Raw genomic sequence first — 12856 nt, 5'->3', positions numbered from 1 at the left:
AACTAATCACTAGGGAAGTACAAATTAAAATTACAATGAGATGTTACTTTACAATGGCCTCTACCAAAAAAAAAAAATGAAGAAAATAAGTATCAGTGAGGAAGTGGGGAAAATAGAACACTTGTGCACTGTTGGTAGAATTGGTTTTTTTTAAACACTACAATGTAAAATAGTATGAATCTTTCTTTAAAAAAATACAAATAAAACTACCATGTGATCTAGCCATCCCACTTCTGGGTAGCTAGTCAATAATTAAAAACAGAAATTTGGATAGATGCTTTCACAACTATGTTTGAATTCCACCTGTTTATAATAGTCAAGATGTGGAAGCAACCTTAATGTACATGGAGAGATGAATTGATGAAATATGGATACACAGAGACTATCATTCAGCCTTAGAGAAAAAAAATTATCATGCCACAACATGAACAAAACTTGAGGATATTACACTAAGTAAAATAGCCAGTTATGGAAAGACAAACAGTACTTGTTCACTTATATGAGGTATTTAAAGTAATCAAATTCGCAGAAACACAAAGTAGGTTGGTAGTTACCAGAGATGGGGAGGAGGCATAACAGGGAGTTAGTCGTTCAGTGAGTATAGAATTTCAGTCATGCACGATTAAAAAGAGGTGTGTATTGTTAACAATATTGAAATGTATGCTTAAAATTAGAATAACTGTTGCATATTTTTATTATAATGTAGAAAAATGAGAAACGAGGTCCCTGTTTATTCAGACTTTTCCTTAATTCAGACATTTCTGACTCTGTTCCTTGTGTCCATTACAAATATATTTAAGTAGGTAATATTTTTAAACAATCAGTTTTATATTTCTGGTGATATAAATTCTGACCATGACCTATAAAACTGCATAAATGTAAAGATGTAACTGTAGGTTTCTAATTATTTTTTAAAATAAGATTATGTAACATCTCTTCATAAAGTGGTCAGTGATGTCAGTTGTTTGGGGATCTTAATGTCCCTGAAATATGTAGCCTATGATAAATTCAATTTTTAAAATTCTGAAAATGTTGCTTTTATAATTACTTTTCCCATATTAAATTTAAATATAACTTTGGATGTCTTTTCATTACCTATCTCTTTAAATATCTAAGGAAGTTTGAATTGATACTTTTCCCTTCTCTGTAGGTTTTCTTATGGCAGATAGATGTCAAAATGAATGTTCCATTGATTTTTTTTTTTAATATTCAGAAATTCCATTGCAGCATCTAAGTATTTGAAGAGTATCCTGGAGGGTTTAGAGCCAATATCATATATACTTGATTTTCTTATCCATTTCTGTCTTTTTAACTTATATCAAAAGAAGCCTTGAGGGAGAATAAGAAGACACAAAATACAAAAGTGAGTAATTTGGCATCAAAGTAGGGCAAGATGTACAATCACAGAAATTAAAAAGTTTTGCTTCATTTGTGTACTATGAATCAAAATGCATTCTGCTGTCATGTATAACTAATTAGGATGGATGGATGGATACATAGTTTAGATAGAAGGGCAAGAATCAAAATTCTTGGCCTGGATAACAAACAATAGGTTGTGGGTGAGGGAGTGCCAGATCTGTGGTCTCAAGGTATGTGTATATTAGTCTATGAACGTATATATTAGAACAAAAAAATTGGTGAAACTACCTTTTCAAACTTCCTTTTGGAGAATCAAAATATACAAATATTGAGCCCTAGTGAAGAAAGCAAAGAGTAAAAGTAAAATATTGTTTGTAGATAAAGCAAACATAAGAATCATTTCAACAAAAGAAATGCAGTACTTCAAAATAATGGTCAACAAACTTTTCTGTAAAGGGCTAGGTAGTAGATGGTTTAGCTTTGCAGGCAATACAGTCTCTGTTGCAGCTCTGCTACTGTATCATAAAAAGCAGCAATAAACATGTTGAAGGTATTAATTTGACTGTTTTCTAATAAAACTTTATTAACAAGAATAAGCTAGATTTGATCCCAGACCTTTAGTTTTCAGACATCCACCACAGAATTTTAGTATCTCCAAAGTCAACATTAAAATATAAGCCAGGTAAATGCAGTTCCCTCATCTACAATCTTGAAAATCTGGATTAGATTACCTCCAAAGTCCTTTCTGGTCCTGGGATTCTAGAGTTTGTCGAAGTTGACTGTGGTATCTCTCCTGGCAGTTTATGTCATGTCTGTCAAGACTGTAGGTGTTGTCCCTTGAATCAGCAAGTTAAAAATACTGAGAAATATACTCTTTTTTATTTCATAGAATTGTTATCATAGCTGCTCTTGGTTCTCAAAGAGCATCCACAAAGAAGAAACCCCAAAATTTCTACTATTCTGCAATGTTGGCAGAATGTGGCCATTAAGGAACGTCATCTGATACCAAAATTGGGAAACCCACACATTCAGCTTGGCATTCTGGCTGGCTGAATTGCATAGCAAGCTGTTAATACATGCTTCTTTAAAAAGACAATGAAATTGGGAAAGCCAATAAATTGTTGGAGTCATTTTAAGTTTTTCAGTATTTATTCTTCCTTGCCTTTCCCCACAAACTGAACTGTTTTTACTGAGTGTTTGCAGATCAAATGTTCTAGTCTACTTCTATGGATAATTCTTCCTGTGACCTTGCTTGAACATTTATTTCCCTGGCTAATCTTCCTTTCTGTGCAATTCATCTCTCATTAACCATCCAACATGTAGCAGCCAATATCCTCTACTGCAGTGTTTATTGGTCATTTCTTCATTAATTTGCTTGAACTTGCATCCTATTGTGTAAAATCTATTCTGTTTCATGGAGTACAATTTGAGTCAATGTTCATTATTAAGCTTTCCATATGGATTTCCCCCTTGTTTCCCATGGGCTGGCTAACAGCCAGAATTCTTACTATAACTGATTAAAGAACAAAACTTTTTACAAGAATTCTGAACAGTTTCTTAAATGGAGGCCTCAAAATAGCTTTCTCATTTAATATTTGCTTTCAGTACTAGCTTATTTTTAAATGTATAATTGAACACAGCTAAACCAAACAAATTTCTCAGGGAGCAAATTAATATCCTAAAAACAAGGGTAATGAATTATACATTTTATACATCACTGGGGACTGGTATCTCTTAATTTAATAAACTTTGAAGTTATTTGAAGATGTCATTGAGTCATGGAGAGATCTTAATTCAAGAAATTATTAATAGTATTGCTCTGATCCCTTTTCTCCAATTACAAACTAATAAATTAATATTCTTGTTTACATAATAATCTGAGTTTATATTAAGTATGATCAGTTCCTCAGAGCCTCATTAACACTGAAAGAACAGGTAAGATCAAATTTTCATAGCATGGAGTAATAGAAATCTTTAGGAGGGAGCTATTGAATATACCAACCTTCTATCCTCTTATTAAAATTTGGCTTCTAACAATCTTAAGCAGTTGTGTTTATTGCATTCCCTACCTGTACCAGAAATTTAAGATGCATTCTCTTTTTAAAAATCCTCAAAGCAATCTTCTGTTACAGATAGTATGCCCATTAGTTATCTTTGAGTTGCTAGTACAGAAAACGTACTCAAAAATTCCAGAAATTTTATTGGTTCACTTAATTGAAAAATTTAGAGGGAAGTCAGGCTTCAGAGAGCCTGTGATCCAAAGGCTCCAATGTTAGTAAAGCTAGCCTCTTTCCTTCATTCTTTTCTGCTTTCTATGAAAGCATCTTATGATGCTTCTTAGATGCTTTCATCTTAAGACTGCCAGTTCTTATAATGTGCTGTCTAATTCACTTCTGCTTGCACTTCTTATCTCTCTCAAAAAGTTTCATTCAACCTTCAATCATCTCCTTGAGTCTGTGTCCTGTATTAAGCCATGTGTCTTTCCCTGAACCAATCATTTAGACAGAGGAATGGACGTCTTTGATTGCGTTAAGCCAATCTAGGACCACTCTTTGTTCAGAGGGAGGTTAATACCTTCTAAAATGGGGGTGGGGACAATTCTCTAAAGGAAATTATAGCATTTGAGGGGAAACTAAATGAGGTACAGCAAGCAACCATCCCTCCTACAACTCATCCTCATTTTTAATGTGAAATAACTTCAGCAGTAATAAGTAGTAGTATATATTACATGCCTAATGCTGTAGACACATTTTGGTTTCAAAGCCATCTTAAGAAATGAATGGTGTTTAGTCCCTATTTCGTAGAAGTTTAGAAAGATTAATCAAGTTTCCCTAAGCCACACTGTCAATCAGACCCAAGCGAGTCTGACTTCATGACTCTCTTCACCATGACTCTTTTCCTCATGACTCTTTACTGTGAAACTCTGAGTCTAAGCCTCCAGAGTAAACCAGAAGTTGATTATTAAAAACATATTGTCTTAGACATTCATCATTTCTGTAGAATTCTAGGAAATAATCATGCTGTCTTGGTTTAAGCACACCCATACAGAAAGAAACCATGCTAAGACAGAAATACAAAAGAGAAGTTACCTTCTTTTACCTACTTTGAGCACAAAATCCTTACTTCAGTGGACAAGTTAGGGCACTCTATGCCTTATACATGCAGACATATAGGTGTATGTGTGCGCATATACTATGTATACCTGTGTATACATATGTGCATATATTTATATGCCTCATGAGTTTCATACGTATCAAAATTCTAAAGTTTTTAACTTGGCGCTTAGTAAAAATGAAAAAAGAACAGGTTGAAAGACCTGGATTCTTTCCTTTAAACTAATCTTATAGTAAATAGTGAAGACTATAACATCTGTTTTTCTTCATTGATGGTGATTATCAAGTATTGTGCCTAAAGGAGTATTTTCAGCCTATCTAAATTATTTTCTGTTTATCTTAAGTTTTGTCCCATAATTTACTTCTTGCTGCAGCATTATTACTGCTTGCACTTGAGCAAGACTCAGGTTTTCATCCTGAATCATAATTATTTAATTTTTACTGAAGTCCTGGCTTCCATCTGGTTTTCTACAAGAAGCTGACTGGGCCTGTGGCATCTTTGGGACTCTGCTCCTATACTTAAGATCACCCTGCCTGTGACTTAATTAGAAACTGGAAACATTTAAAAATGAATGTCCTGTATTTAAAGACTTTGAAGCAAGAGTTCGTTCAAAGGCAGGAATATTGTTGGTTTAATGATAAGACAATCAGAAATTCCTTCTGAATCTTTAGCTAAGACATCTAGAAATAACTGAAGCCCTGACTTTCTAGTGCTTAATGAGTTGTCATTACTTTTCACCTAGTCTTTAATGCTATTTGTTTATGAATATGCCATGTGTTATCAAATAATGATATTAAATAATTTTAAATAGTTTATTAGTTCAATAACATTGAATAGCAAATATTGACCAACAGAGGTGCAATAAGTTTGGGTAGTAAGTGGGGAGTGCAAAGAGAATTACATGAAGAAGAAAATTTTAAAAGGGTAGGAGGCAAATGAAAACGTGCTGAAGATGAGCTAACTTGGGGAAAAAATAATACCTGGATTCCACAGAATACTGGGTTATATCATATGCTGCTTATAAATCAAATTGCAAAAGAGTTCTTTTTATTTAAAAGTAATTCCATAGTTGAAGTAGAATGCTATGTGGTTTCAAAACCACAAGGGTATACTTTCTCTAAAACAGGTGAACATATATTGAGCAAAAAATAAAAATAAAAATACATATAATGAATATTGGTCCAAACAATATCTTACCTAAATACTGATTTCAAGTCCATGTTAACAGGTATTTTTGGTACCTGTGAAATTTGAGAAGTGTTTACTTTTGTTGTTTACTGTTGAAATTTTGAGTTCAGATTTTTAAGTTAAGCTCTTCAATAGAAAATTGATACCATTAAATTTATTTTTAAGGTAAAAAGCATACTGGTTTGTAAATGACCCACCCAAATTTGTTTTACACTTGATTTGTAAGAGAAGAGGTTACAAGAAAATATATATATATACTTATATGTATATTACTGGGGGTTGAACTTGGGGGCACTCAACCACTGAGCCATATCCCCAGCCCTATTTTGTATATTATTTAAAGACAGGGTCTCACCGAGTTGCTTAGTGCCTAGCTTTTGCTGAGGTTGGCTTTGAACTCATGATTCTCCTGTCTCAGCCTCCTGAGATTACAGGCATGTACCTCTGCACCTGGCAGACAAAGAATATTTTAAGGAGAGAGACAAGTGTTTATTTTCTAGGTATTCTTTTTAAAGAAAAAGTCTTTAAGTGTTTACCTCTAGAGCTTTTCTATTTAAGGAAGTTTTCTATTTAAGGAAGCCTAGATTCCTGGTGAAAAGAGCAAAAAAGGTTCAGGAAATGGCAATTAAGATGCTGATCCTTTTTAAAAATTCTGGTTTAATATTTAGGGGGCTCATAGGGAAAGTGTGAATGATTGCTTTTAGGGAACATGACTTCTAACATACTTTAACGTTATAAATATAGAGCAATACGCTATTAATCAGCTAAAAAGAAAAATAACCAAGCCATAACATTTAAGTCTATATTAAGAAGGAATGAAAAGTTAATGTGACACTATTCAATATGATAATCTCTGATCATATGTAGCACTTGCAATGCATTTGGTACTTCTAAAACTGAATTTTAAATTTCATTTAATTTTAATTGTTTTAAATTTGAAAATTGATAATGGATCAGTTATTGAAAATGTTAAACATGTTTGGAACAAGTCAAGTTTGTGAATCTATTTTTTCAACTCAAGTTTTATGAAATCTAGATGTAGATTAAATATTTTAGATGGAAATTTGCATATAAATTGAGAGGTACCATAAGCATGTAGTACTTCCAAGACTTAGTATAATAAAAAATTTAAATATCTCAACTATAATTTTGATATTGATACAACTTAATATAATATTTTGCATCTATTGGTATAAATAAAACATAAAAATTTACCTTTTTAAAAACTTTACAAACTATTTAACAGTAAGTTTGGATTATATATTACAATTGTTTTGAACTATCTTAAGTTTTTTCAAGACATAGTTTATTTGAACTAAAATGCAATCTAGGTCAGTGGCTAAATCTCATCAACATGAGAATATTTCTTTTTGACTAGTACAGAGATAAAGTAGTATAAATAGTTTTAATTTTTAAATCAATTACTGAATCTAATAACTAATCCAATATCACTATTCAATTAACTCATAATTATTATATTCTTTTGTATTATATAAAATAGAATGTCTTAGAAAATTTAGTGAAACAAATTGGGGAAAATGGTGACAGGGATGAGTGCGGTTTTGATTAAATATTATTATGTCTTGAGTAATATGCAGTATGAAGCACTTAAAGTATCTAGAAAAGTTTATGGTATCTTCTTTCTAACAGGATGTGTTCTTTTCATGTTTTCTGTTTTCCCTGTTTCCTACAAGAAACTGATAAAGGTCAAATGGGATAAGAATCATCTCCAAATAATTCTTTTTTTCCCGTCAGATATACTTATAGGGTATAAATGTGACTTTAATCATAATTTTATTTCACTGTTCTTCTGTCATTTATTCTAGGAGGTGACTTCCTCTCCTATCTGAGAAAGAAAAAGGATGAACTAAAACTCAAACAGTTGGTGAAATTTTCCCTAGATGCTGCTGCTGGTATGTTATATCTCGAGAGTAAAAACTGTATACACAGGTAAGGAGAACATTTTTTAAAGCACTTCCCACTTTTATTATAAAATGCTAGAAAACTGATATATTTGCTATGATAAAGCAGTACATTTTTTCCATAAAGCATGTTTTCTTGGTTTTTATATTCTGTGTGAAAGCATTCTTTGCTAGTTGTTGATACAGTTCAGAGAAGCACTTATTTCCCCTCTCACTTGAGGTAAGTACCTAATTAGACAATGATTTATCTCTTAATGAGAATTTTTCTTACGGTAATCATGAATAATAGTGACATGGAATGTACTACAATTATGTTATAATTATACAATTATAATAATTGCCTTGTGATTTAAAAAATTATTTCATGTGTTGCCTCATTTTTCAAAATCATGGAAAAGCATAGTAGAACAATTCATGACAGTGAGTCTGACCAAGAGTAAAAAATTTTAGCATATGAGTTATTTCAAAGGAGATTTTAGAAAACTTTCTAATTATGCATAGTGGTTTGACCTGCTGTTTTATAGATAGTGTTTGGGTTGCTTGTAGCTGATGGTGTTCTTTACTGCTAAAGGTCAATGTAACTTAAGTTGTTTTGCAGATTTTGTGTCATACCCTAAATATGACTAAGTGTGTGTGTGTGTGTGTATATATATATATATATATATATATATATATATATATATATATTAAATGAAGTGGGGAATGGTGCAGTTTTTATTCACCAGAACAGTACATTATACTGCATAATACAGGACCTAGGGTTCATTATAAGACCAGGCTGTTGTAGACTTTATCCAAGCTGGTCTCATCATCAAAGTATACTTTCTTTTGAGGTTTCTCATTATTGCAGCCTTTAGCTTGACATTTAGTGTGAGGGTATGTGTGTGTGTAATATATGTAATTACAGCTAAACAAAGTAATCTTCACCTTTGTACATTTATTTGATCTCATTGGATTTTTTTTTTACTTAATTTTCCCCTAACACTTTATTTACTATTCATTTTTATTCTGGAATTAAAATTATGAAATATTTTTCAAATATGACTTAACAACTATATTTTACAATATATTTCAAAGATAATACTATTTTTCTAGAAATTAATACAACTAATAATAAGACATTGTCTGTTACTTTCTGAATATAAACAAAATCGCATAAGATTTTTTTTTTTTTTTGTACTGGTGCTCAACCACTGAGCCACATCCCCAGTACTTTTTTTTGTATTTTGTTTAGAGACAGGGTCTCACTGAATTGCTTAGGGCCTTGCTAAGTTGCTGAGGCTGGCTTTGAATTTGAGATCCTCCTGCCTCAGCCTCCTGAGCTGCTGGGGTTACAGGCATGTGCCACCACACCTGGCTTAAGATTTTATTTTTGAAGACTTAAAAAGCATTTGAGTTTAGATAAGATTTGCATTTTAATTGATTTCATTAGAAATAAACACTTTTGTTAATATAAAGTATTTTTCCTTTCATAGAAATTTTGCAATTTTTTTGCTAAGATATTGAGGTATATTGTATATCAAATATCTCATCACATTCTTTACTGTAGTTATTCATTTGGTCACAAATTTTTTAGACTGTTAGGCCATTTATGACTTTAAGCCATAATACTCAAATTATTGAAATTATTTTGTTAAATTTTCAATTGCCAACAAAATTCTTTACTTTCTGGTGCATGGCAATTGAGGGAATCATTGTTGTAATTTCTTACTACTTGTAGTGATTACTTTCCTCACAAATAGATGAGACTGTTCTTTCTTTCTTTTTAAATCAGAATTGAAACCATTTTAGATTGTAGGTGGCAATTAGTTTTTTTAAAGATTTATCCCTGTGTCCAATCATAACAATATTCACTATAGTGTTATTTTCCCGTTTTGCTTTTTAAAAAGGTTTTTTCATGCATTCACAAATTTTTGTAAGCCAGTTTTTGCTTGATCACATATCTTAGCAGCTTGTGCACAGTCCTGTGCCATTTATCAGCTGGGAAGGTTTCCCAATTGAACATCTTGAACCATGTCACTGAGAGCAGGTTTGACGAATAGGTTTCAGTATTAGTGCCAATTTTTAGTGATTGGTAGTGGCTCTCCGTGGTATGTGCTGAGAAAGATTCCAAAATCAGCTACAAATACTCAATAATCAATTAGTCATATCTGACAGGCATTAACACTCAAGCCCCAAATTTGTCATCCTAGGCACAGAATCTTTTTTCTTATTTTCTTTATTCTTTTAAATGTATCTCTAAAATTTAAAAATGTTTGATTTTTTTTACTAGCCATAATATACTAACGCCGTAATATTTTTTTATTATCATTTCCTTTGAATTCTTCTAAACTATCTGCTATCTCATTTCTTTTGTTAATAATGGGTACCAGAAGCATTTTATGTATCTCCAGCCCGTGGTCTTTTGTTCCTTTTCAAACTTATATAAATGCTCTTTTGAATTAATTCATTTTCTTTTCATTTTGGTTTTCTCAACAGTGTATGGCTCTGTATTGAGAAAATGAAGCATTCTTGTGTTGAATTTTTATAGTAGTGAATTCCACTGTAGAACCCTGCTCATATCCACTAACCTGTGGAACTATTTTTCTGGAGGCAGTAGTAATTGCAAAGGGATTTTACTTGCTTTATAGTAAGAAAATATATTCAAGATACATTATCAAAAAATATCAAAGAAAAATATGTAATACTATAGTGAATTAATTTTTCCTCTGGAAAAATTTCTAAGAAGGTAGTTAAAAATAAACTAATATAATGTAATCCATGATTAAGACTTTAGTTTTTCAGAAAACAAAATGATTAAATCCCATTTTTGACATTGCAGAATATTAAATAAGTGCATCTCTATGAATTAAGTTTATATTCAACAAATCCAACTAGAAATTTAGAATATGCTTTAAATTTTATATTAACTGATAAGTTTTATCCTGTTCACTGAGTAGAGGTCACTGGAACTCTGTATAAAAATGTTTCTCCACCCCAAATAGTAGTCTGTAACTTTTGAGAACACATTTTCTTTCTTTAGCTTTATTTTATTAACTACTATGAGAAGAATGGAGTGATGTTTTATTATAGAAAAATCAGATGACAGATATAAAATTGAAACAAATTGCACTAAGAATGTGAATTTGGAAAATGTTGTAATTTCCAGAAGAGTTCTCTTCATACTGTTTTTAACTGTTACTATTTTTATTTATAACTGGAGAATAGCTGGATGTTTTGCTAAAGTTTAGGGGTTTTGTAATTTTTTTTAATTTCTTCTAATACATGACAGTAGAATGCATTCTGACACATCATACATAAATGGAGTATAACTTCTCATTCTTCTGATTGTATGTGATGTAAAGTTATACTGGTCATGTAATCATATATGCACATAGGATAATAAATCCATTTCATTCTATTATGCCTTAATTTAATTCCTCTTTAAGGTTGAGTGATATTCCATTGTGTATTTACACACCACATTTTCTTTATCCATTCATCTGTTGAAGTGTATCTAGGTGGGTTCAATAGTTTAGCTATTGTGAGTTGAGCTGCTGTAAACAGTGATGTGGTCATGTCACTGCAGTATGTTGATTTTAAGTCCTTTGAGAGTGAGATAGCTGGGTCAAATGGTGTTTCTATTCCAAGTTTTCTAAGGAATCTCTATACTACTTTCCAGATTGGTTGCACCAATTTGAAGTCCCACTAGCAATGTATGAGTGTGCCTTTTCTCCCACATCCTCACCAACACTTATTGTTGTTTGTATTCTTAATAGCTGGCATTTTGATTGGAGTGAGATGAAATCTCAGTGTAGTTTTGATTTGCATTTCTCTAATTGCTAGAGATGTTGAACATTTCTTCATATACTTGTTCATCATATTTCTTCCATGAAGTTCTGTTCAGTTCCTTAGCCTATTGATTGGGTTATTTTTTTTTGAGTTTTTTTAATATATCTGAGAGATTAATGCTCTATCTAAAGTTTAGTTTTAATCAACTGTGTTTTAAAATAATTATTCTGTAGGCCAATGTGAATTTTTTTTTCCTGATTATACTTGGACTATTTGAAATATCCTGATAAGCCTTACGTGTGTGTGTGTGTGTGTGTGTGTGTGTGTGTGTGAAAATAGCATATTATTGGATTGTTGGGTGTCAGTATAATGAATGTGAAACCTAACTAATTTTGAAGTTAGATGGATTCAAGGTTAAATAGTAGATTTTAATGGTAATGTCATTTTTGCTTTTATTGTGATCAATCCTTCTGTAAGATTTCCTAAGATTTCATTTTATTTCTTAAAATTGGTCTTGTGCCATTTTTTCTCTAATATATCTAAGGAAACGTAAACATTTTACTGCCATATAGTAGAGTTAAAGACCATAAGCTATAGTGCATTTGGAGGAGCATTTCTTACTTTCATGATATTCTGCCACTATCAGTACCAGAAAAGTTACTTCTTCTCACCCTTCCTGCCCTCAGAGAGGAAGGACAGAGAAGGGTGAGGTAGAATATGATTTTTTCTCAATTTTTTTATTGATTCTTCTTCACGTTTGATTGCTGTACCACAGTGATGTTTTTGTTGTAGAGTAAGGCAACAACTTTACAAATTAAAGCCTGTCTGACTATATTTATTTTATTATAAATAATAAGGGTTTGTGTATTTATTGAAAACAATGATATGTCCAGTACAATTTGATCATTCCTAATCTGAAAATCCAATGTCTGAAATGCTCTAATATCTGAAACGTTTTAGCACCAACATGATGCCATGATGGAAAATCCCTACACTATGAAATTTTCATACACAAAATTATTGAAAATATTATATGAAATTTTTTACAGGTTATATGTATGCAGTGTATGTGAAACAAAGTAAATCTTGTGTTTATACTTGGGCCCCCTCCCAAGATATTTTTTTATTAAAAAATCTAAAATCTGAAATATTTTTGGTCCGTAGCATTTCAGATAAGGGATACTCAATATGAACAGTTGATTGACTCCCTGGCAGGTTGATAAAACATGAAAATCATGGTGCTGTCCTCAGATAGACATAAAAAAAATAGTAATTCAAAGGGATAATCAATTTTGTGATAACAGGTACAAAATTCTTTGGGAGTAATACTGAGATTGTCTAATATGACCTGTTGGTATACGGACACTGGGGAAAATCAGGCAAAACTTTGCAGAGGACACTGAGTCAGACATGATAGATGGACATGTCCTTGAATAGAAGGACAAAGACCATTTCAGGTGAGGAAAAGATGAAAGCAAGTTATACTGTTTTGCATGAGAGAG

At 31.7% G+C, this 12856-nt stretch overlaps 1 protein-coding gene across 3 annotated transcripts in view; it reads left to right on the top strand.

The window, feature by feature from the left end:
* Positions 1-12856, top strand: part of FER (FER tyrosine kinase) — a 418420-nt gene that overhangs the window by 310023 nt on the left and 95541 nt on the right. For all 3 annotated transcript variants that reach the window (XM_081304219.1, XM_081304218.1, XM_081304217.1), the window contains one exon: positions 7488-7611. In XM_081304219.1, the coding sequence (XP_081160345.1) occupies positions 7488-7611 (124 nt within the window). The remainder of the gene's footprint in view (positions 1-7487; positions 7612-12856) is intronic.

The sequence above is a fragment of the Spermophilus citellus genome (genome assembly GCF_964194105.1).
Source record: "Spermophilus citellus genome assembly, chromosome: 1".
In the NCBI taxonomy this organism is placed as follows: domain Eukaryota; kingdom Metazoa; phylum Chordata; class Mammalia; order Rodentia; family Sciuridae; genus Spermophilus; species Spermophilus citellus.
Note: the sequence above shows the minus strand (reverse complement) of the source record. Positions and strands in the feature narration are given on the sequence as shown.